At 38.4% G+C, this 24,835-nt stretch overlaps 1 protein-coding gene across 10 annotated transcripts; it reads left to right on the top strand.

Annotated features, from left to right (window-relative positions):
* The first annotated feature begins 398 nt into the window (after nucleotides 1–398).
* On the top strand, nucleotides 399–23,783 carry PCGF6 (polycomb group ring finger 6). Of its 10 annotated transcripts, XR_014884624.1 has the most exons (12): nucleotides 399–797; nucleotides 1,879–1,978; nucleotides 2,585–2,681; nucleotides 3,238–3,293; nucleotides 4,398–4,457; nucleotides 5,063–5,171; nucleotides 9,167–9,194; nucleotides 12,503–12,601; nucleotides 14,148–14,281; nucleotides 14,728–14,829; nucleotides 15,874–15,960; nucleotides 22,161–22,201. XR_014884624.1 is itself a non-coding variant. In XM_085229194.1 (10 exons), the coding sequence occupies exons 1-10, from the start codon at nucleotides 414–416 to the stop codon at nucleotides 22,215–22,217; spliced, it is 1,122 nt and encodes a 373-aa protein (XP_085085320.1). In that variant the 5' UTR covers nucleotides 399–413; the 3' UTR covers nucleotides 22,218–23,783. The 10 variants fall into 10 exon arrangements, 6 of the variants coding, with proteins under 6 accessions (XP_085085320.1, XP_085085314.1, XP_085085317.1 ...); XR_014884622.1 differs by lacking the exon at nucleotides 9,167–9,194 and having other exon boundaries at nucleotides 22,161–22,205; XM_085229194.1 differs by lacking the exons at nucleotides 9,167–9,194; nucleotides 14,148–14,281; nucleotides 14,728–14,829 and adding an exon at nucleotides 15,570–15,642 and having other exon boundaries at nucleotides 22,161–23,783.
* Nucleotides 23,784–24,835: the final 1,052 nt, after the last annotated feature.

Here is a 24,835-nt window from a genome sequence, read left to right as displayed (position 1 = left end):
GTCATATTCAAAGTGACATTTATTTTGTATTAAAAAAATCAATACCGCCTCTGGTATCCTGCTTGGAGAAAACCAACGATGTCTCTAAGACTGTGCCATTACGAGGTTGATTCCGGATTAATTACAGCCGGTCGCTTGCTTTCTCAGCTTTTTGTCTGTTAAGTAAAATCAGTAATCTTTGATATTACAGAATAAGCGCTTGAAACAAATAAAAAAACCCTATATTGTGGCTGACGTACTTTCTAGACAAATTAGACGCCGCACCACGTTAGCGAGTCACTCGATTCTTAGCTGTGGGAGCGAGGAGCGTAGAAAGGTCCTTTGGCAAGAACGCTGTCAAGCGTAACGACGATGAGCGGGTGCGCTCCCTACCGCGCCCGCTAAAACTACAACTCCCAGCACGCCTATTGCGCATGCGCCGCGCCCGCCGGCCCTCAGCCACCAGCGCTACCTGCGCGTGCGCGGCCGCCCCCAGAGTCGGCTCAGCCCGCTCCCCGCCCTCGGCCCGAGCCATGGACGCGGAGGCGGACGCGGGCTCTGTGGTTTCGGGACTGTCGGGCGGGGACGGTGCCGGCGCGGGCCCCGCCGATGAGGACCGGGAGATGGAGGGAGCCCCCGGCTGCTCGGGGTCGCGCTCCCTGCCCTTCGAGTTCGAGCGGAGCCGCTCGGAATCCAGCGGCGACGAGGACGATGAAGACGACGAGGAAGAGGAGATGGAGGAAGAAGAGCTCGAGGGGGACTCCGGGGTTCGCTTTGGTACAGACGACGGCGAGCTCGACTCGGACGACGACCGGGAGGTAAAGAAGAGGAGGGGTGTAAAGGCGGGGGAGCGCTGAGCTGCGGGCGTCCGACGGCAGGCAGGCCCGGCTCCCGGCGTACACTGCGCGGCGCGTGCGGCTCGAGGCGGCGGCGCGCGCTGGAGGGGGGGGGCGCTGAGGGGAGGAGGGGGGCGCGGAGCTGCGGGGCGGAGAGCCGCGGGTTTGTGCAGCCTGCTGCTGGGGGCTTGGAAAGGCTGCCTGGTGGGAAGAGGCTCCTCTTTCGTTATTAACCAGATCCCTTCTGTCTTCTTTAAACGATGCCTTTGTGCGTAATTGGTGTTGCTGAAAGGGTGGATGTGAAATGAGAGATGTGATTAATGCGCGGAAAGCCCTCAGATCTGGCTTTGAGACTGGAGGAAGCAGCGTGCTAATGTCACGCGTTGGTCTTCTGGGGTACAAAGCTGCTATCAAAGCCAGTGCCGTGGGAGAAATTTGTTCTTTCCCAAAGCAATGGGCTTCTGGACAAAGCTGGGAGAGCTCCTCGTGTGCATTCCTGATAAAGTACTTCATTACCAGAATATGGGATAGTGAAATTTCATTCCTGCTTCAGTATTTAGCTGTATAGAAGCAAGAGGCAGTGCTAAATCTGCCTCTTGACTGAGGGCCTGCATGTATTTGCTGTGCCTTTTTCAAATAGTGATTTTTTTTTTTTTCTTACTGATTATTTTGTTACAGAGCTTATTCAAAACAACTCATCCCAAACGTTTTTTGCTTTTAAGGTACGATTAATGAAATAAATCACTGCTCACAAAAAGGTCAATTCTGAAGACTAGACGGAAGTCTTTAGCATCATGGAATGGCTTAGGTTGGAAGGGACTTCAAAGATCATTGAGCTCCAGCCCCCTGCTGTGTGGCCTGATTTCTGCCCACCAGATCTGGACCTCGTCCAGCCTGGCAGTAAATGCCTTCAGGGATGAGACATCCAAGGTGTTAGTCCTTTTTTTTTTTTTTTTTTTTAATTGTTCATGATCTCAGGTTGCAATATTTTGGAAGCTGAAATTGGATAATTTCATGGCTTTACCTATATATTTAAATTCTTGTCAACTGTTTTTGTTTGTAGCGTATGATAAACCTCGCAGAGTTGACCCCTTACATCCTGTGTTCCATCTGCAAAGGTTACTTTATTGATGCTACAACTATTACAGAGTGTCTGCACACCTGTAAGTACCAGTGCTTCCATTCTAAGAACCTAGCTGCAAGTGTGACCGAAAAACAGATATTCAGGTGTTCTGACTTCACAAAGATAATCTGCTATTTGAAGTTAACTGTCCTTAAGGAAAACATAGTGATATCAAGCATCAGAAAATCATTAACTCAGTCAAGGATGAAGTCAGCTTACTAGATTAGGAGGGAGGTAGGAGAAGAATATATAGGGAAGGATGAAGCCCAAATAAAATGAAAATAGAACTGCTACATATGTTAGGTATGCCTAAAACACAATGAAAATTGCAGAATTATTTCTTACCTTGGTTGTTCTTCTGAAATTGTTTGTAGGATGCTTTTCCGCAAACTTTTTATCTGTAGCAGTCAGTCTGTTGACTTAACTCTGCTTTTGTCCTGGGTATTGCGCTTAGAACATTAAACACCTACCTTTGTACCAGTAGGATTATAAACCTATGTGTTGCATGCTGGACGGAACGGGCTGCTGAAATATTCATTTTATTTCTAACAAACTATTTGACAAGTCTGAATGCTTCTCTTGCTTAAGCAGATGTCATTGTAGAATGGACGTGTGACTTACAAGATTTTATTTTATTCTTTCACAGTTTGTAAAAGCTGCATAGTGAGACACTTCTACTACAGCAACAGATGTCCAAAATGCAATATAGTTGTACATCAGACACAGCCCCTTTATAATATCAGGTAATAAGTCCATCCCTCCTCTGTATGCATAACATCATGTTTTGCTGTTTGCTTTTGAAAGTATGATTTTACTGCCCATAGTGCTTTCCAGTTTCAAATGAAGATACAATTACAAGGAAGACATTTGTTTTTGTAAGTTTCATCTCAATATAGTGAAAATAAAATTATTCAGTTTCCTTTTTTCTCTTTTCCAGGGTTTGTTTACCCTTTCACCCTGGGTAATTTTGTGTACTTGCACAGTGTTGTAGATTATGAGAGAAAAATATTTGCTTTGATTGTCTTTTAGACCAACCTTTGTTGGCATGGTGTATTTACTAAGTCTGAAAATGGAGTTTTAATTTATTGAACTGTTCTTGCGGGGTGTTGCTTTTTTTTTTTTTTTTTTAATATGGCTTCTTCTATCGGAGCTCTCTTGGCAGGACATGAATTTAGGCAGGTGGAGTTGCTGCTGTCTCTTACATACATCATTTCAACAGTGTATTTAGCAGTTTTGTTACAGTTTGGTGAAATAGAGAATACTTTACATTAAAGACTTTTTTTTTTTTCTCTTTGATAGACTGGACAGGCAACTACAAGACATAGTCTATAAATTAGTTGTCAATTTGGAGGAAAGTAAGTCCATTTCTTTATTTTATTGCCATCTAGAGATTGGAACCAGTAAGCAGAAAGGGCAGTAATTCAAAGTCCCGTTTTAACTCTGAGCTCCTTAAAAATAGTTTCACAACATTTGGTTATCAATCCTAATGAATTATCTATGCCAACTGGCATTTTTCTGGCTGTGAAGTTCTGTTATGCATGGCTGTATGTACCCTGGGCAGGTCTATATGTGTGAGATGTAACGTGATATACAGCAGTGAACTGGAAGTTCTATTTTTAATCACTACAATGAAACAGTTGTGGTGCTTAAGTGAGCCTTGTTAATGGTCATAAATTCCTATTCTAGGTCTGGTTATTTGCAAGCTAATGTGTATTTTGTATTTAAAATGGCAACTTTATTTTTTTTGTATGTGTTTTTTTTTTTTTTTTTTTTCCTGGAAAACACCACAATAGGAAAAAGCCTCAATTCTGATGCTGGACGCTGCAGTTGTGCTGAAGATGTTTTGGTTTGTTTTCTATCTCATGCGAAGCAGGTGTTACTGTTTCTGGGTACACGTTCAGATCATTTTCCATAGTCATGCATCATGCAAATAAAGGAAATGTCATTTTGTCTAATTGCGAGTTCATTTGTCTCAGGAAGGAAAAAACAAAAAACCTGCTGGGACTGATAGATTCTCTGAAATTTCGTTTTTTATTGTTTGTTTTATTTTTTTTTTAATCATCAATGCTGTGATTTGATTTTTTTTTTTTTCTTCTGATTGTGTACATTCACTGTCACGTGTCCATTACCTTGTGCTTGGGGAGCCATTGAATCTGTGCAGTCTGCTAGGGTGGTTTGTGTTTATGAACTGGAAATGGTATGGATGTAAGAGTAGTAACAGTCAGAAGGATACTGCTTTGTGCAGATAATTCAGTATGAGTTTTGTCCAACTGGAAGTTTTTTGCTAAGCGTGGGTATTTTAAGCAGCTGAACTTTGTATGGAATACTAATGGTAATGAAGACTTGTTGGCACTTGGAAAGTGTTTCAGCTCTATCCATTGGAAACTGTATGTGCTCAGCATCTGAAATAACATTTCAATCTATTCTGTGGTTTTTGTTTTTTGTTTTGTTTTTTTCAGGAGAAAAAAAACAAATGCATGACTTCTATAAAGAAAGAGGATTAGAAGTGCCCAAACCAGGTAAGCTATAATCATTTAGAGGATGTTGTTAAGGAGATACTTACTATCCCATTTACTTCTAGTAGTTTTCCTTGAAATATTAACTCACAACTAAAGTAAATATGTAGTGTTGGGAATGTGAGATTCTTGGTTGCCATAGTTCTCAAGTTACTAAAGTAGAACGTGGAAACTACCAACACTTAAACCAAGGTTGTGTTTGGGTATTTTTACGGTTTATATTTTACTTTTGCCCAGGAAAATATGTTAAGTATGTGCTAATTGTATTTTCTAGCCCCTAATAAATACTATAAGGAAGCCTAATAGATAAGAACTGGAATGTCCATTGACAGGTGAGGGATTATCTTAGTTGTTTGTTTGATAGTAGGGCAAAAAGCATCTCTTTTGAGAATTGCTGTGCTGAAAGCTAACAAAATGCTGGTTCACATACCCAGCAGAAATGTATACAGAGCTGATTTAGTTTAAAAAAAATAATAATAATAATAATAGGATGAGTGTCATGGGCACTTCTTCCCTTTGAGCTCATCCGTTTTGGTTGGCACATGTTAGCATCTTATTCTGTTTTTATTTCAAGCTGTGTTTGCATTTTGGCTATTTGAATGTTTTAGCTGTCCCACAGCCAGTTCCAGCAAGCAGAGGAAGACCTCGAAAAGTTCTGGGCTCCGTGTTCCGGATCCCACCAGAACTTGACATCTCAATACTGCTCGAATTCATTGGGTAAGTTGCGGACAAATGTATGAGCAAATTGCTGATGTGAGGATTCTGCTCACATCTTGGACTGTTTTGGGCTTTCTGTTTTTATTGAGTGTTTACTTCTTTCATCTCAAGATGGGAGGCTGTTTTCAGCTTACTGTTTAATAGCAATAGTCAGTTTTGCATATCTAGGTGATGCAGATAAAATATTTAAGATGTCTTCTTATGAGAATAGATTTCAAAAAAGTTTAGAGCTTTAAAATTTTGCATTCCTTTTATTTTTTTTTTAAAGTAGTGTAGTCTTGGTAAATGGAATAACCAAAATTCCTGTATCTCATGGCTCCTTCGACCCTGTAGGTGACAGTACTGTTAGTGATGACTGTACTAGGTCTTGGTCACATAACTAGGGGGCTGCAGTTATACATGACATTCTGTTACAGCCACAAAAAACTGTATTCTAAGGATGGCTCACCAGGAAGGGTTGTGGGGAAAAGGAAGCAAAGAAACATCTCTGAAATCACTGTGGTTGCAGTATTGATGTTTGGGGCATTGTATTTCCTTCAGGGTAACAGCACATGCAGATGAGTGACCAGAACATTCTAGTCCTGGTTACAAATAGTAGTGTAACTCTGACATGTGCCTGGGGGAGTCCTGTTTCCGCTTTGCTGAGTAATGTAGAGCTCATTGTAGCCAGGTTTTACCAGTTTGGTATTTGCAGACATGTGCACAAAGCCACGGTGCTGCTTCAGTAAAAGAAATATGTTCTTGATGGGATATTTTCCAACATTTAGGGGCTAAGAGCATCTCTGACAGCGTGCTGGGAACTTGAGACCTACAATGAATTTGTTCAATGCGATCAGTGGCAGTTAGACAGTTCACAGGAAGTTTTATTCTAAATGTATCTGACCAAGATAAGGTAGGAAACCTGAGCAGCAAGAGTGGCATTCCCCTAAATGTGTTAGGTGGGACTAATAGTGTAGTCTGTTGTCAAGTCTGCCTGACAGTTTCTCAGACTTGAATGACTTATAGCTAAAGCTTTTTTTATGGGACATCACCTTTAGTCATAGCTCAGGGAGGGGAAATTCCAGCCCAAACATTGGAGCTGTTATCAGGAATGTGGGAAGTAGAAACTATATTGCTTTGCCTATCTGCAAATTTTCACAACAGAGACTGAGAAATTATTATGTGTGGAATAAAAGCTGTAACTACTGAGAGCACTGCACAGAACTTGAATTGATGGGAGGAAATGACTTGATTCTTGTACAACACATGCAGATTGCCTCTGCTTTTGGCCTGATTATTGGCACAGTGTTCTGAGAACTCGCACATGTAATTGTTGCAAACTTATACAAATGAGGTGAAGTTAAGTGTTCAGAACTTGGGAAACTCTAGCAGCAAAGCATGCCAACCTGATTTGACCTTACTTTTTGTAGAGACTGTGTCCTTGCCTTTTTGCTTCTTATGTCCAGTGTTTCTACTGTGTTTTATTGAATTCAGAGTACAGAACTTTGATGTAGCTGTTCTGGCTTGTTTATTGTTTGCGTTGCCCATCATGTGGTTTTGTTGTTGTTTTTTGTTGTTGTTTGTTTGTTTTTTAAATCCTTTGGATAGCTGAGACAGGAGATTGCAGTAAGAGAAGTTTTTCGAGCTAAATATCTACAGAAGAATCCCTGCCGCTGCTATAGAATATGCTTTTGTCTCCACTTAGTTGAATTCCATGTTAGTTTTCTGTGTCCTTGCCTATCAGGAGCGCTTTGTGCTCACGTGTACATTTTAAAGCAGAGTCGTGACTAAGATTGTACTATGAAGTGTTCTGCAGACAGATTCAGTTTCAGATGTCTCAAATTGAGCACGTGCAGTCCTTTGTTATGTTTCAATGCAGTCTCTGTCTTAGATTCCTCTTTTTAAACAATGTATTACATTACATTAAACAATAGTATTACATTGCTATTCTGCTGAGTAGGATGATGTGGGAACGCATCCCTGAGTTGGAAGAAGTGAGACTAGGAGGAAATTAATGGTTTTGTGTTATGAGCAGGATCATTACAAGTAAACCAAGAGTCATATATTGTACAAGGAGAGTGAAGCGAAGGCACAATTGTTCAATGTGTGTTGTGCAGTGTGTAATGAGCAGTGTGAGGGATGCTCATTCTGGGACCTGTCAGGTAGCAGCCAGTGCTGTGCCGGCCCACCAGGTGGCAGAAGGAACTTGCTCACACCAACAGTGCCTTCTCTTGGAGTGTTGTATTGCCAGTTACCATGTAGAATGACTTCAAATAACTGAAATTGGATTCCAGTTATGTCCCTTTCAGGTTGGAACACTGTTTCTTGATCACTGTGTAGAAAGCTTTGTTACGTTATCTTGCCTGCAGGATCAGATACAGTTTGAATTAATTGTGGTGAAAGTACTGTGATTAGAGCTCCACTGTCATGGTTCCTGGTTACTCCCACTGTGGCCCTGGGTGATTCTCAGCAGGTACATTTTTCTTTTTTGCAGAGTAAGAAGAAACAGAAGGGCAATTTATACCTCAAAATGAATTAAACAAGTACATGCCTGTGTGTAGAACAAGATGGCTTTTGAATCTATGTTGGATTTGTTATTCTGGCAGCTTTAGGTCAAGTTTCTATTGTAGTCTAGCACCAAGGCAAGTGCAATTGTGCAAATACAATCTACAGTAAGCAGAACTGTCCTCTGCTCTCATTACTTAGATGGAGTGGTGCCCAGAAAGATTCAGATTAAAGAAGGATATTGACTTAATGTCTGTTTTGCAAATTATGTTAGGGTCTTTTTTTTTTTTTTTTAATGTTTGATCTTATTTTTATGTTTAAATTTAATCTGTTTTCTTCAAAGGTCAAAATCAAAGAGCTTATCTTGGCAGTGAGATGTTAAAAAAGCTCTTTTGAGAAGGGAAACTTGGAGTAGATGAAACAATCCAGCAATAATTACTTTGTAAGCTTTAAACTATGCCATGTATTTAGATGTGTTAAACAATCTCCTGAAACAGTGGAACTGTATCAAAATAACAAGAGTGGAAAAGCTTGGCTGTTTGCTTCCTTGTAACTTTGTATTTCAATTCAGTGGTGAAAATTGATAATGGTTCTACTTAAATCTGTTTGATGGCTAATTACAGTAATCTGAAGTACCATGCTAATTTGTGGTCTGCACAAGCATTGCACATTTGTTTGCTGTATTATATGGTCAGTAGGAATATTGTCAATTTATAGTGATATTTCTTCTTAGCTCTCTCCAGCACAGTGCAATACTGTATTTTACCTCTGTCATGCCTATGCACTTGCTAAAGTAATGCAAGCGTAGTGAAACGTCATGTGTTGGCTCAATTCACCGAGAAATTTGTATACTGTGCTACGAGATGGGAATGCTGTGTGTAGATAAGTGGGAGCTCACATGCTCAGGCTGTGCAAATCAATGAACCTCCATCGAGGCCAGCTGGGAATTTGGTCACTTTCCACCTCTGTGTAGTCTGACCTGCCAGAGAAGTTCTTACTACTTTCCTGAGTTCCTAGACAGCATTACCATTGATCTTGTAATTATAGCCTGGGCAGCACTGAAAGCCTCTTTGGTGATTGGATGTGTTTTGTCAGCAGCTTCTAGGAACTGTGCAGTAAGGTTCCAACTATTGAGGATGATAAAGTATGGATATTAAAACAGCATTGATATTATAACCTATTCCTATGAAAACGTATGTTTTATTGTATGTGAAATATGGCTTCAGTGAGTATTGCTTTTTTTCATTTCATGTAGATAAAGTTTATCAAGGTCCTAAGTAACTGAATTCAAAAGAAAGAAATGGGGTACCAAATAAAGGCTAGGAGAAGAAGATGAATGACTTTCAGCTAATGTTGTTTCATATACTTGATTTTAATGAAAGGAAGAGTCTCTGATTTTTAAAAATAAGCTTGATACGCCAGGCTTACTAATCTAATAGTCATTATAATGAAGAGCTTGAGGGTGTTACTAATTGTTAGCAATATTGATTGTGTTTTCTCTTGTTTTTCAGAGCTAACGAAGGCACAGGGAATTTTAAGGTGCAGATGTGATTTGAACTTTTCTCTTACATGATTTACTTGAGAAATATGTATAACCCAAATGTATTTTATTTAGTTTGTCTTTGTTTTTCTTACATTGACTGCAGCCTGAACTTTTAGCAGCATAATGGGATACAACATATGTTCAAACCTGTTGTTGTATAGCAGCACAGAGTAGGAAGTGAATGCTTCCGAGGCTAAGGAATTAGATATGGTAGGAGAATGGGAATGGTGTCAATGAAACTTCACTAGAGTAATTCCAGGTTATTATTCTTGCATCTCCTACCAAAAGGTGCATTACTTGGCTTTTCTTGGAATGCTAGGCAGAAGTGCAGTTATTCTCTAAAAAAGTTTTTTCACAGCTAGACATACTTCTTCAAAGCCTGCCTAGGTTACTCAGAGGAAGCATTACCCAAGGTATGAAAAATGGTAGCATTTTTCTACATGGTTGAAATTGCAGCAAAAAACAATGCAAATTTTCTGGACAGCACTTCCATAGCCTGCAGCAAACTGCTTTTCTGCATCTCTTCACTAACAAAGCTAGTTGTTTCAACAGTGGCAGTTCTGATGAGTAAGAAATAGCATTCCCTTTCATCCTGAAGAATATCTTTTCTGCTGTGCATCGTTATACTAAACTGAATTGGTTGATATCTGTGGATGCACTGCTCATTGTTTACTGCCTGCATTATTTCATAGGCTGTGATTAGAGATTCGCAGAGTATGCTTTTCCACTATTTTGGCTAAACATCTAGAAAATAAAAGTCTGTTCAGGGCAAGGAGGAGATATAATTCAAAATAACACAGTGTATGTTGCATTTCATTGTTTTGGGGCTTGTAGGAATCAAAAGATGGAATGGCACAGAATAACAATGAGATGTTTCAATGGTGCTGCTAGCAGCAAAACTCCAATTTTGCTCTATAGTGATTTTAGTAGAAACGTATTACTAACTGAAATATGGATTGTCCTAATTCATTTTTTTTTTACTAGTTTCCTTTGTTCTCAACTGAGTTGATTTCTAATCGATATATTTTCAAGCACAAATCTGAAGTGTTGGATATAACAACAGTTATTCCTGGTATTTTCAAATACTAATGTCATTTGGTATGAGAGAACTTGGGAGGCAATCTCAAACTGTTAGATAAAACAAGATTTCATGTGCACAAAGTGTGAAGATTTAAGTTCAGTTTCACAAATAGAAGTTTTTCTGTAGAACAGAAGCAGTATTTCTAAAAATGTATCTGTTAATTTTATTCACCTGTTTCTCCCAAGCACCAACCAGCGTTTTGTATGTTCTTTTTTCTCCTTGTCTATCACACTATTTTTTTTTTTTAATGTTCTTGTTTTTACATCACCACCAATCCTTCATGTCTCCTATTTGCCCTTTTTTTGTTTTTTGTTTGATTTTTGTCTTTTGGGCCCACAGCAAATGACCGTGGGACAATTCAAATGTTTTATTAACCAGCATTTTCTATTTTTAAAATCTGTGTCAGGCGTTTATTCCATCTGATATTCCTCATGCTGTTCCAGTAGGAATGGTTTTGCCTTTTAAAACATGTTTAGCTCTTAACGTAATTTTAAAAATGAGTTAGTGACTCAGAAAAGGGATTTTGTGTGTATTCTTCCCTTTTAAGTAATAAATAGTGCATTTCCACTCACTTTAATTGTAGTTTTCTGAGGATGTTGAAGGCCAAAGGCTGCCCACCTGAGCTCTCAGGGAACCGTTGTGTGCTGCTTATAATGCCACCATCCATAGACTGAAGTGCCATTCTGCACAAGTGCATATTTAGGTTCCTGTATGGCTTTTATAGAAATACCACATCTTCTAACAGGAATCTTCTATAGCATTTCTAATTTTTATTTTTTTATTTTTTTATTTTCCTGCATATTAAATCCCTGCTTCAACGTATTTTTTTTCTTTCAGTATCTTCATGTTTTTTATTTCTGTTTCGTGATCGAGAGGTTTACTCATCTACCTTCCAAGTCCCTCTCTTATCCATTTCTCACAAAACATTCTCTAATTGCTGCTTAGTATTATTCTTTCCTCAATTACTTACTCAGAAAAAAAAGTTAGATTAGACATGGGATTAATGTATTAAAGTGGTTTTTGTTGTTGTTTTGTTTTTTCCCTGGGATGGATTGAGAGAACAGGTTATAAGGCTCTTGGCTGTAAACCTTTATGCACTAAGTGTAAACCTGGTATCATTAAGCTTTCAGCCAGCTTAGGCTCTTAGCTCTGGTCCTATTAGCATTTCTAGCTCTTACACATGAATAAATCAAACTGTTGCTCCAAAAGTACAATTATCATGGATAGATATTTTAATTCATGATTGAATTCAAAGGTAGTCTTTAGACCTCTCTGAGCTTTCTATCAAGTATTGATTTTAATTGTTTAATTAAGGGGTACCCTTTGACCCTCTGCTCTGACTTGTTTTTCAAATTGAAAGAATATGATGAAGCTAAATAATAATAATAAGTTGTAAACCACAACTGCTCATAAGTTAACATAAATTCAATTAACTGACACAAAAGGGAATCCATTTATCATACTGAATGCAGTCATCTACTCTGCCTTTGTGTCCATTTGTTTAGCTGCCCATATTATCAGTCAGCTGTTCAAAATTTTATCCACAGAAAAGAAATCCATTAAAATCTTTGAGGCTGACATGACAAATGTACTCGTGTTGAAGTCCTTGCTAAGAAAGTATATGGAAATTAAACGAAAAGCCCATTCTACCATTTTTGCCCTTGTGTTCTGCATAGTATTTTAATGGATTCTGGTATTTTATGGACTATTAAAGTGATTCCAACCCAATCCATAATACTTCTAACGTGCTAAGCAAGTTAAGTTCCTTGCATTACAAAATTATAGCATTTAACTATTTAAATTCATGTCTGATGTGCAAGCCCAACTTGGAGAAAAGCCAATCTTAGGAAATCTCTTGTGCTTCTGAGTAAATGCTTTTTAGAAGCGGAGAGGGGTTGAAGGGAGGAGTTCTTGAAATGCTCTGTAATACCAATTTATGTGAATTAATAGGAAATCCCATTCTTTTTTGTTTCAGTAGTGAAATAGGACTGAAGTCAGTAGTAACTTCTAAGTTTTGTTGCAAACAGCAGAAAGTTTGAATGCAGAGTCTGTTAATACATAGTTAGTCCTTTCCCTGTGAGGTAATCTGGAAATAGATCCCAGAGAATTCCAAAACACAAGCTGTCTTCTGCAGTTAGTGGGCCTTCAGTTGAGTTTGGGGTTTCTCAGGGATGATGGCTGAAAATATACAGGGTCTTAAGGTCATGTGTTTATTCTTTGCAGCCTTTGGAAAAGAAGTTTGTGCGTGTTTCAGGGGAAGCAACGATTGGACACGTGGAGAAATTCCTCAGAAGGAAGATGGATCTGGATCCTGCTTGTCAGGTATGTCACTTACAGGGGCACTTGCTAGTTCTCTATGATCTAATGCCTATGCCTCTGTTGTTTGTTAATGTAGAAGTAGGAGGAACTCTCCCCATCAATTTGCAACGTGTTTAAATTGTCATTATTTTGTGTATGAAGCTTCTGTAGTGCCATGTAAGATTTCAGCAGGTGAAATTCAAAACAAAAAATAACCTGCTGTTTCGAAAATAAAATTGAGTAGGTAGATAGGGAAGTGTTTGAGTGTGAGAGGATATGAAGGCAGAAACAGAGAGGAGCTAAATGTCAGTAAAATCAAACTGTACGTTGAAGGAAGCAAACCAGATTTGAAAGTTGTGAATGGACGTGTTGGAATGAAAAATATGAATACAAATGTAGGCAAATCTTTCAGATTTTGCAATCTTGAGCTCATATAATACACTAAACTTGAGATATTTTTTTTCTGTTCATTACTTTGAGTTAGGAGAAAATGAGATTTATTTTAATGTGTTTTTTCCTTTGAAGTCATCCCGCATCAGATTTGCATTCCTGCAGGTGTGTGTATAAACTGCAGCCTGTGGGGTAAGATTGGAAGAAAGTCTGTTGTCATACAGTGTCATCGCTGATGCAGCCTCCTTGTGCCAGTCTTAGCCCGTGGAACAAATGTTTCTGGTACCTTAGAAAAGGAAATCACAGCTTTTGAATAACTATCCCAAATACTCATGCTGACCTCCAAAACTGTTTTCTCTGTCCTTCCCTGGATAATATGGATTGTCATAGAAACCATTGATTGAGATTTAGTGGTTTCTAGGCCAAATTTTCTCTTGGGGTTGTCCCTTATATGACCATTTTCCTTTTTAACTTCGTCTTACTTGGTGAGTATTAATTTGTAATTGCCTGTTACCGTGTTCTTTTGGGGGAAATAGCTCTTGAGTGCAGGAAACATGTCACCTAATAAATGCCCATGAAGGCTACTTTCTTTTAATCAGATTTTTTAAAGTTGTTTGAGTTAACCAGCTGCCCATTCATTTTTTCCCTTAAGCAAAAGGCCAAGCTGTATTCAGTGCTGTCTCACTTGTCAGTACTGTTAGCTGACAACAGTTTTACCAGCTCGTCAAGACTAAAGTAGACTCACATCACTTGTGTTGCTGGTGCCTCTTTCATATCAGAATATAGTAATTTCTCTAAGGCACAAGGATTCCTTAGAGACATGGATTTTGCAACTGATTTCCACGCTGACCTAGGATTTTTTTTTGTGTGGCTTTTTTTTGTCATTACAGAATGAATCCTGTATAACAATTAGCAGGCAGAAATTCTGGCTTTGGTGCTAGAGTGAGAGGATTAGGAAATAACATTAAGAGCGTATGAGGAGGTGAATGTGGGGGGGGGAGGGAAATCTGTTAGAAGACACTGAATCTTTAATAACTGCCATTTGAAACTGGGGCAGCAAGAGGGTCAACTGCGGGATATTTTGAATCAAGAATTCTCGTTCTGTTTTGAGAGACTGTCAGCAGTTTTCACTTTGTTTACATCCTATATTGAAAAAATAAATATTTTTTTCTTTCTACAGCAAATATAAAGTGTGCATGTATATATTTATATCAGTGAGAACAAGATTGAGTTTTCACTTATAGTATGAAAATTGTGAACATAGCTTTTAAAGGAGAAGTCATTAAATTCATACATCACTGGAAAACAAAGCAGGCAAGTCTGTCTTCCTACATTAATAACAGTAGAGGCTAGAATGCCAAGGAAAAAGGAGAAATAACTGCAAACCACTTTAAAAAAAAAAAAAAAAAAAAAAAAGCAAAACAAGATTTGAGCTATTTAACAAACATTTCCTACTATGTATGTATTTTGTTTTATATATGATATCAACGTTTAATATTATGTTCAGATTAACTTTTACTTGCTGGCTTCTTCCTGGAAGCTAAAAGCAGAAATAATACTAAGCAGTTTATATCATACATGCTTTCTGGAACCAGTATTTAAGATTTATTCTAATAGAAATGGAGTATTCCACATCATTCTAATAGTATATAAATGAATTTATCTCTAAGAATTAGAATTCTGTTGTTCCCAAAGCTAAGAACAATACAGTCTGCAAGCATGAGACACAAATGTTTCTAAATTTTTTTCATGAAGAGTAGGAGAGAGATGTCGGTGTGCAAAGGAGTGTACATACAGACAGATTGAACAGCTGAAGCACGAAGTGTAGTGGGAAGTGGCTGTGTAACCACGTAAGAGGACAGGTAACAATATTGCAGTATATGCTCCCTGACCAGTGTAGTGGCAAAGCATAAATTTATTCCTCCTTGAAAGCTACATAACAACATGTTGACAATGCTTTTAACTTTGAGGTTTGATTGTTGTAATACAAATGAAAGCCCTCTCTGAGAATTGCTGAGAATGAGAATATAATAAAGCTGCAGTTGTGAGAGAAACAGTGCTGGATTGGTTACTTCTAATAAAGAAGCTTATTTTTTTGTAATAGACAAGGCAAAAGGAATCTGGAGTGCCTCACTATGAATCTGTGGTTTTTTTGTTTTTTTGTTTTTTTTTCCCCCAGAGTAACACTTCTTGTGCACAGCTACTTAATGAAAGTGCTTTCTCTGGAATTGCAGACACTGTTGATGTAGTTAAGCTGCAGTCCAGGATGTTATTTAGAATTGCTGAGTATGCCTGTTTCTTCCATCACAGAAATGTTGATTGCATTTTAAAGAAGGACTGTGTGAGAAGTACTTGCTTGCAGTGGTATACAGTGAGCTTAATCTTTTTTATTCAAGTCTTTCTTCCAAACAGTCTTAAGCAAACTTACTCATGTGTTTTCTTGCTCAGAATAGAAGTGAGGGTAGTACTGGCCCATTACTTGCCATTAGCACTGACAGCTTGCCCTTTTTTGCAGATAATGAATGACTCTGGGTGTTTGTGTGATCTTTTTAATATTTAAATCTAGATTCCTATTTTATCTATCACAGCTATTCCAAAACAGTTTGGGTTTGTTTCTTTTTTGCACTGGGCTTACCCAACTGAAAGTGAAGCAAACTATCTTCTCCCTTCCAGAAGCATGCCCCAACTTGGGGGATGGAAGGGAGCGTTAGGGCAAAGCATAGTGCTGTGCATGCTAAATGCATTTTGACAGCAAAGTTAAAGATTTTTCTAGTGTCAGACAGGCTATGGTGGAATTGTAAGCAGCTTTAGTTTTACTTTATGAACTATCAAATTTAAATGGCTTAGATATTGTCCTGCTAGTCCAAAGCGAAGTTAAGCTTGATAATGTTTGTGTTCTTCCACAGGTAGACATAATATGTGGTGATCACCTGCTAGAGCACTACCAGACACTGAGGGAGATCCGGCAAGTCATAGGAGAGAGTGCTGTACAGGTCTGTGTGGCAGCTGGGGCTTTGTGCTGTTTTAAAATAGGTTAAGAAATATTCTATCAGGTAACACCAATTTAGCAGCAGAAGAAGTTACTTACAAAAACTATCATCTTATGCAAATTGTTTTTTATATTGTAAATGTAGTTGAGAAATATATCAGGTAACAGAAGTGTTCTCAACAGTTTGATGTTCTGGGGACAAAATTGTTCTATTCTGAAACGAGCTGATGTCTTACCAGTGACACCAGCCATTCTTTTAAGTGACATTTCTTGTTTTTCTTCCTGGTGTTTGCATCTCTGCTGCAAAGATTATCAGAGTGCTGAAGTATCCCACATAAGGCCAAGGCTAACCTTGAGTCTGTACAGGGAAGTATCAGGGGAACAGTTGCTCATAAAAGCACAAACCAAAGATGCATGATAGTAAGTGCAGTTAATGTCCTTGATGCATATCATACAGGTCCTGATCAGAGCTTGAGGGTAGCCAACTATTTTTTTATTTCTTTTCAGTAATTTACTATTTAAATGCTGCTGGCTCTGCAAGTAAGAAAACCTTTTATTTCCTTAGGAATCTCTCCAAGCATCTTTTATAATGGCAAGGATCACACCGTTTCATAAGTACAGCAAAACCAAGGAAATAATGAAATAATCTCCCCAGTGCTTAGTAGGATATAGAAGTAAAACCACGTTGTGTAAATAGCATATTGATCCTAACCTGACAGTTTGAACAAATTTTACTGGTTCATCAACTACAGTGGGGATAAATGGGGTTTAGGTTGGTGTTGTATTTGGATAGCAACTTAAGTAGATGACACAGAAGTTAAATTAGCAAATTAGTTCTCATGACTTGAATGCCTGCGTGCACTCAGAATCCAGAACACTTAAATTTCATGTTGAGCCCTTTTATGCTATAAGAGGGATTCCATGTCAGGGGCAAGGGGTGGAAAGCCAATTTCAAGGTGTCCTGGGTAATGCATCACCTGTACTAATTAGACTAACTAGGAGAGATCCCACGTTCAGGGCGGATGATACAGATCATGCTACTGGCAGAAAGTGAAAATCTTTAAGGCTTATGGTGTGTATTATGGCTTCTGCAGCCAAAGGAAGTTATGTGTCAAACTTGATATCTTGACTGTTCATCTAATAACATGAAGAAAAACTGAAGATTTAACCTGACTCGCATTAGGGAGTATAGAAACTGGGAGGAAGAAACCACTAGTAACAAACAAACTTCTGATATAATGAGTTTATGGTAAGTATAACATGGAGCAATCAACAAAAATAGTGATGGAAATATTCAATACTAAAAAGCTTCAGGAAATAGCAGGGGTATTATTAAATGTATATAGTTTTTGATTTCATCATTGCACGAAATGTTTTCATGTATGAAAGGTGCTCTTGGGAAATGACTGTAATGAAAACTGTTTTGTTTTCATTTCTTGTCAGAAGTGGATCTTCCTCATTAAGGTTCTGTGTTTTTCATGGACAGGGGGAAATGGTTTTAAGTTGAGGGAGGGAAGATTTAGGTTGGAGGGGAAGCTCTTTACTATGAGAGTGGTGAGGTTCTGGAACAGGCTGCCCAGAGAGGCTGTGGATGCCTCATTGCTGGAGGTGTTCAAGGCCAGACTGGATGGGGCCCTGTTCTAGTATTAAATGGGAAGTTGGTGGCCCTGCATGTGGCAGGGGGTTGGAGATTCATGAAGCTTGAAGTCCCTTCCAACCCTGGCCATTCTGTGATTCTGTGATTTCGTGTCAAAATAGGGTCTTCCTGATTGATGTTCAGTGCTAAGTCCCCGTCAGCAGCTCCACGAAGAGTACAGTTGTCTAAGGATCTGTTCTCGAAGGGTATATCAAGTCTCATTATTACAAAATCAGTGTGCTAGTGATGATTTCTAGCAAGCTCTCTTGGGGAAAACAGAAGGGAGATTTTTGCTTTTTGCAAAGTCTTGTGTTTTCACTAGACCTAAAATTCAATGGTTTTCTAGGTCCCATGAGACTACAACTACACAGGAATGTTTGATAGATTTTTATTTTTTCTTCTAATTAAACTCCGGAGGCATCTTGTATCATCATAATCTTCCTGCCTCAGCAAACCAGTATTGCTGGAATTGTTCCTAACAGCTTTCACTAGGATCTAGAAACGCTTTTCAAAACTGCCGTTGTCATTGACCACGTTCTGATATTCACACTATTCACACATTGTACATTATTCACACTGAGAAAATAGCTTCCGTAGCTACTTAAACAGAATAGTCCTTTAAGGGAGTAAACTTTGGGTTTGATTTATGTAAGTACAGTCACTGTTAGAGGAGAAAAAGAACTGTTTTGAGTCGCATTTTTTTTCATGTGCATGTTCATTCATGTCAGCAGTTATGCTTTTTGCTGAGGAAAAGGGGTTTCAAAAACGCAGGTAGGTTTCACTTTGCCAAAGGCAGAAATTTAAACATGCATTCTTACGCAGCCATCTACATTGGAAGAGTTTCTTCAAGTTCAGTGCAGCATATCTTGCACTGTTTGTGATTTATTTCTCTGGGTCATAATCACTAAAATGTTTTTGAGACTTCTATTCTCCTCAGGGGTTATTAAATAATCTTGGTTGCTCTGAGAAAATTTTTGGTTGGTTTGTGTGTTTGTTTTCTACTGAGTAACAATGTGTATCACTGTCTCCAGAGCATGAGTGAGGTAAAGCATCCTATTGATGAAAGCTAAGTGTGAACTGATGGTAAAATATTGGTTGCATGGTAACAGATTGGATTGCTGTAATTGGAATAAATAGGAAACTAATTTAGTGCTTAGATGTAAACAATTGTGTTCATTTTTTAACAGTTTATAGAGGCTTAGAAGAAAAAGGAGTAAATCTTTCTTCACATGTTTGTTCTTTATTATGTTAAATGCACTTGTATGCAGGAAGTACAGTTCCATGATACATGTTACATCCTGATAGTATTCCAGACACTAAATTTTCTAAAATTGGGTGATTGATTGAATCTTTCTAATTATCCTGAAATGTGATTTTTTTTTTTTTTTTAGCTTTACGAAGAGAAGGAAAATATAAATGTTGCTGCAGAAAATTAATATTAAAAGTAGCTTTGCTTAATTTTTATAATGGTATAAAACTTCTGGAATTTACTACAAGTAGAGTTCCAAGACTGACAAATCTTTAAAAGGCTGAGTTTTGCTACAAAGTGTTACAATTAGCCTGTGACTGAGTTTGATCACGTAGCTGACGAAGGAAGCTTGTTATTTATGGCCATGTAACTTCTTCCTTGCATTACTTTCTTCTCCTTTGCTGCACAAATGCAATGTGATCCCAGCTGCAGGTTACTTTCACCTATCTGAAGCTGCCCTTCTCAAAGCTCTGCATTGCTGAGGGATATGACAAATTCTCAAGTGGGAAAAGCTAAAAAGAGTAGCTTCCTTTATATCCCTGGCCCTTGGCACAGAGGTCTTGCAGGTGATGCTTTTCTCTTCACAGCTCTCACCTTCTTGTAACCCAATCCCATTGTATTTTTTCAGTGTTTCCTGAACTGTGCTGTAAGAGCTGTGATCTAATTTAATTAGTGTGACCCTCTAGCACAGATCTGCCATGGAAGTTTTTTTTCACTTTTTTCTGTGGGAATATTGAATTTGGAAAGTGGGGCACTTCTTGTTACTGCTGCTCTTATAACATCAAAAGGTGCATATGCCAAGATGTTTCTATCAGTCAACTCACTCTAACACTTATATTTGGATTTAACAGGTGGGATCCTTTCCAATTTAGGTCAGGTTCACAAATGTGTAGCAAAAAGCCCTTGGGGGGCAGGAGCTGCTGTGAGATGAGCTTGTACTTTTCTGTTGGATACATCTGAGTACTCTGATTTGAGATCTGTAATAAGCAGTGAGGTCTCATTCTCTTTGTAATTCTGTCTCTAGAGAAAGCAGTTGAACAGACACAGAAATGTATAATGCCTAGAAAGTGAACAAGTACGGAGTAAGCAGTGCAACAATTGGGCTATATCTCAGCTTCTCTTTGTACAGAAGTAGTTGCTGGATTTGGCCTTTGATTTGAGAAGGGTATTTCCCACGTAAGTAAGCCATTAGTCAAAAAATGCACTGTAGCATTTCTTTCTTGTATTTCTTTCCTTTAAGAAAAGTTTCCATATAGGAAAAGCTATGTTGATCACAGTTTTCCAAAAAAAGGAAGTTAGTGCTCCGTTTTCCCTGTAGAAGTAGCCAACGAGCAGCAAACATACCTCTGTGAAGGTATAATGACACTCTGTGCGCCAAGAGGTTGATAAGTAACTTTGAAGCATCCAACAAAAAGTGAAGAAAAACAGGATCCTGTCTCCACATTACAACATAGTCATCCCACTTTGTTAGGCACTGAATAAATGAAGCAATAGAAGCTCGTTCTTCCTCCCATAGCTGTTTGAATTAGTAGTGAATTTCCATTTACTAACAGAATGAGAAGATGAAGGGAAATAACCTGACACTACTAAAAACAGCAGTGAAATATGAGGTTTCTTGCATTCTCATTCATTGAAGTTAAGATTGGTTGGCCACTACCCTGCACTAAGGCCCTCTTTTGTCAGCATCCTTTAAAGAAAAGTGAAATGGCTGCATGAAATTCACAGTGCATATTTGTTGTTGCTCTGAAACTGTTTTTATCACCCGTCATTATGCAGTTATCTGCCAGAACTAAAGAAAATAAAAGTAGAAGAGAGAGTTAAGCACTTACACTCAGCTGCAATTATTTTTTTTCTTCATGGCACTGAAGGCAAAACAAAGCTATTTTCTAATAAGCAGACATGTTTTAGACAGAACATCAGGGTGTTGATAGGGGCTGTCTGAGAATAATTCCTAAAGGAAGAAAAAGAGGATGTCATGGAGGTGTGGCCAAGTACATCTATTCACTTGCATCTTTCTAAGATTGATTTCCTGATCTTAGATTTCCTGCAGTGCAAAGTGGCTCAGAGAGTTTTGGGTAGCTAAGGATACCAACTTGTCAAAAAAATTTTTATATAGTGAATGAGCTTCTACTTAAATATTTATATTCTTCCAAAACGTTGGTTGGACCACTGTCATACTTTACATGTTCTGTAGTATAATGCAGTGGTGGCATAAAGTGAAGACAGTCTTGGTACTTTTTTAAATAGAATTGAAATGGTAGATCTTTAAAGTTTGTGTTGCTGTGATGGTTGGTTTGTTTTTAAAAATGTGCCCCCTCACACTGAATTATGTAACTTCTCTGGAACATATATTGAGTCCTAAGGTTAATGGCTAAAATACGGTAGGAAATGTTAATATGTTGTCTGTGATTAATGTGTTTCTCTCTTCAAAAGAAAACATTTATTAAAGCCTGTCCGCATAAATAGTTCTAATGCAAGTCAGATCCCTGGGGGATCAGTAGTGGGAACAGGTTTCAGAGGTGGAAGAAGACTAACTACTAGATCTTTCACCAGCTGTGCAAATTAAGTTACATAAGTAAGATTTATTGTAATGAGTCAGGAAGTATTGTCTTGCAGGTGAAATATTTTTTTATTAACTTCAGCTGAAGCACAGGGATTTAAAAAGTGTTGTTCATCAAGAAGTAGGAAATGGTAAGCTGGCAGTGTGGCTTAACGAAGCTGGCGGAATTATTTAAGTGCATTACTGACATATGCAGGACCCCAGCTAATTTCTTGAAATGTAAAGACAGTGCTTTTGTACTTTAAAAAAAAGAAAAAGAAAAATTGACTTGATCTTTTTTGTTGTCTTTCTATCTTAATTATCCCAATTGTCAAAAGTAACAGAGCCACTGAACAGTAAGCTGCAGCAGCCAGTGAAGGTACTGAAATTAGCAGTAGGAGTTGGAATCCGAGTTCCATGCAACAGGCAACAACAATGTGTTTCCTTCTTCCTCAAATGTTTGTTTGACTTTTGGTGTCTGGAGTTAACGGCCAGAATTTGGTAGCTGCTTCTAGAACTATTTAATTAAGTTATTTATTCTGCCTTGCTGTGTCATATGGGAAGTAAAGTGAGATATAAAAGTATGAAAGTAAAGTGAGAGGGGAAATTTTTTTATCTGCTTTGGTATTTTATAAAACTTGTATCCCTGTTACGAGAGGGAGAGTGCAATGAAATGAGTGAGGTTGAAGGCACGCAGTGACTGTCACACCAGGCAGTGATGGAAATGCCTTGTGGACAAGGCAGAGTGATCCAATAATACAGTTTCTCTCTTCTCTCTAGGATGGCTTACTTGTGCTGCACTATGGCCTGGTCGTATCTCCACTCACCATTCCTTAGATTGCTACAGTATCAGGACGTGGAAGAATCCAAAGTCATGAAGCTCCTTCACTGCTGTTTCTCACCAAAGAACGCCATCGTATTTTCTGCGACAGGAAGCAAGTAAACGAAACTACCACTGACTGCTGTATGCTTGTAACTTACATCTGACTTTACCACTGTTTTTTGTTTTTAAAGCGTTCTGTACATACAGCTATCAATTTTCACTCAGCTCAGGGACTTTAAATGCATAGAGTTGCTGCATTTCTTTTAAATACTTCCTAAACCCACAAGATCTCACAGGGTAAACAGCCTTTTTCCCTAAGCTATGGGATTTTGCTTACTTTCTAAGTGTCTAGACAGAACAATATTCTCAGGGATGATCTTCAGTGGGCAGTACAGTGTATTCTGGGGTGGAAACAGTCACTGGGTGCAAAAAAGCTTATAGTGATCATCTGACTTCAGATGTGATTCGGGAGAGGAAGGCGACTCTTTGAATGGAGACCAAAATAGGTAGGAAATGATGTATCACAAACTTTATTCAGTTGTTTTTCTTGAAGAAAAACAATTTTGTTTGCACTTGAAAAATATTTGCTGGTAGTTTGACTTACATCAAATTGTGGGTCACGCATCTCTAGTCTGAATGGAGGTGAGCTGGCTGTAAGCTGGTTAAACTATGCATGGAGGGGGGAAAAAGTAGCACCTCGTTCTACCTGCTTGCTGTATTTAAAATAGCCTAATTGTGCTGTCATGTAAAATCTGTCAAATGACTTGACTAGCAGGAGCACAGCTTCCTTCATTTTAGCACACAGCTTTCTAGCAGTAGTGAAAAATGGTAGCTTTTTCCACTCTTCCCAGGATGTGTTAGTGAATGGTAGTGGAGAGTGGGTTTGAAGGGTTAAATAGCATAGTGTGTGCCTCTTACTATCACCTTTATGGAGGATAGTAGGTAACATTTTTGTTCATTTGTTTTAACAAATTACTAGGTTTTGTGACAGCTGTAGTATTTCAGTTCTGTTCTGTTGAAGTTTCTCATGGTCTCTCGTGCAGCATTAAGAAACAGAGCTTTCTGTGCAATGCTCTTGCTGCACGTTCTGTCTTATGTATGGGGATTCATGAAAGCTACTGTTAAGAACCAGGGTCCCTCTGTAGTCAGCATAGTGAAGGGAAGAAGATTCCTTAGTGAGGCTTTTTAGAGCACTTAAGTTAGCTCAAATGTGTTTGCTTACTGTCCTATTTGCTACAGTGCTGTCAGCATACTAATACTGGCATCTCTTGTCTAAAGAAAGCTTTCATGAATCTTTCTTCAGGTCTTTACAATAAGTGTTAAGTTTTGCCTGTGAAGGCAACACCACAAAAAAAAAAATTGTCTTATTTGAAGTAATTCTTGTGATGCTTCTAAAAAAAAAAAAAACTAACAAAGACATGTCTAACTGTAATTGCCTATTTTCCTTCAAAGTTTGTACAAAAGTAGTGTTTAAAATACATTAGAAAATTGAATTATTTTGTAAAGACTTTGTGAGTTGTGTTGATAAGAGATTATATATTGTAATGGTAAAAATAAAATTTATTTTAGCCAATTTTAAATTGAACTCTCATTTCCATTTCGTCCTCCCTTTGTCAGCCTCAAAGTTGTAGCAATTCAACATTGAAACTGCTGGATGTGCCTTGGTGTTGCTAGAATCACACATTTCAATGAGAAAGCTTAACTATGAAAGATGGTTTAACGTCGGAATGTCCACTGGAGCTAACTGGTATCATTAGCTGGAATAAAATGAAATCTCAGATGAATTATCAACACATACAGGACAAATAATCCTGTAATGGAGATGACATCAAGCCCCCGTGAACCAGGTCTTTCTCTGCCACTCTGATGATCCCAGCTGTACACAAGGTGTCTGGCTTGGCAATACTGCCACTTCTTGTTTCATCACTATTTACAGTTTTGTTTTCTATCTGTACCTCTATTATAGTTGCATTTTATGTTGCAAATTCTTCCCTAGTCCTGGCTCAAACTTATGCCTACCAAAGGACTTTGCAGAGTTTAACAGCCATACAGAAGCTGATAGTTAATTCAAATTTATGTCTGTCTAGGATAATGCTGACTTTTGCATAATCTAGCTAAACCATCTGCTAAATTGGTACTGTTCTGATTGAAGCAGTATCAGAGGTCTCTGCAGTATCTTTACAGAGTTTATCCATAGAGTAAACCACATGCCATTTAAAATGAAAAAGTCAAGACTTTTCAATCTTCCAGTCACTTAATAATAGAAGAACTACAGGTAGAATGCATAAAACTGCATTCAAAAACAGAAATGTTGCCCGGAATATTTTGTGTGAGCCCTTAGTGACGTTTTATTTGTCTGCTTCTTTCTTTCTCTTCCTCATACAGCATATTCTTAGCAAAGTTGTCTTGGCAGAACATTCTGCTTTCTTTTACTTAAAGTGTACCCTCAAGGCACTGATGCTTTACCTGCTCTCCAGCTCCTGCTGCACCCCCTGGGGTTCTGCTTGGCACACCAGCGTGCAGTGGGGGTCACCTTTGGCAATTGTCCAGGCTGAAAAGTGGGCTGTGCGGTTTGCCGCATAATCAGCCCGCTTGCTTAAAAATGCGCCAATCTTCTTCCAGCTCTGCTGCT

The sequence above is a fragment of the Meleagris gallopavo genome, chromosome 8 (assembly GCF_905368555.1).
Source record: "Meleagris gallopavo chromosome 8, MGAL_WU_HG_1.1, whole genome shotgun sequence".
NCBI classification, from domain to species: Eukaryota; Metazoa; Chordata; class Aves; order Galliformes; family Phasianidae; genus Meleagris; species Meleagris gallopavo.
Note: the sequence above shows the minus strand (reverse complement) of the source record. Positions and strands in the feature narration are given on the sequence as shown.

Bases quoted from the DNA above. Each gene is read 5' to 3' on its own strand.
- PCGF6 (XM_085229194.1), top strand. From the start codon at position 414: ATGCGCCGCGCCCGCCGGCCCTCAGCCACCAGCGCTACCTGCGCGTGC. The intron at 5,172-12,502 runs GTAAGTTGCGGA...TATTCTTTGCAG, and splicing joins ATACTGCTCGAATTCATTGG to CCTTTGGAAAAGAAGTTTGT. The intron at 12,602-15,569 runs GTATGTCACTTA...ATTCCAAAACAG, and splicing joins ATCTGGATCCTGCTTGTCAG to TTTGGGTTTGTTTCTTTTTT.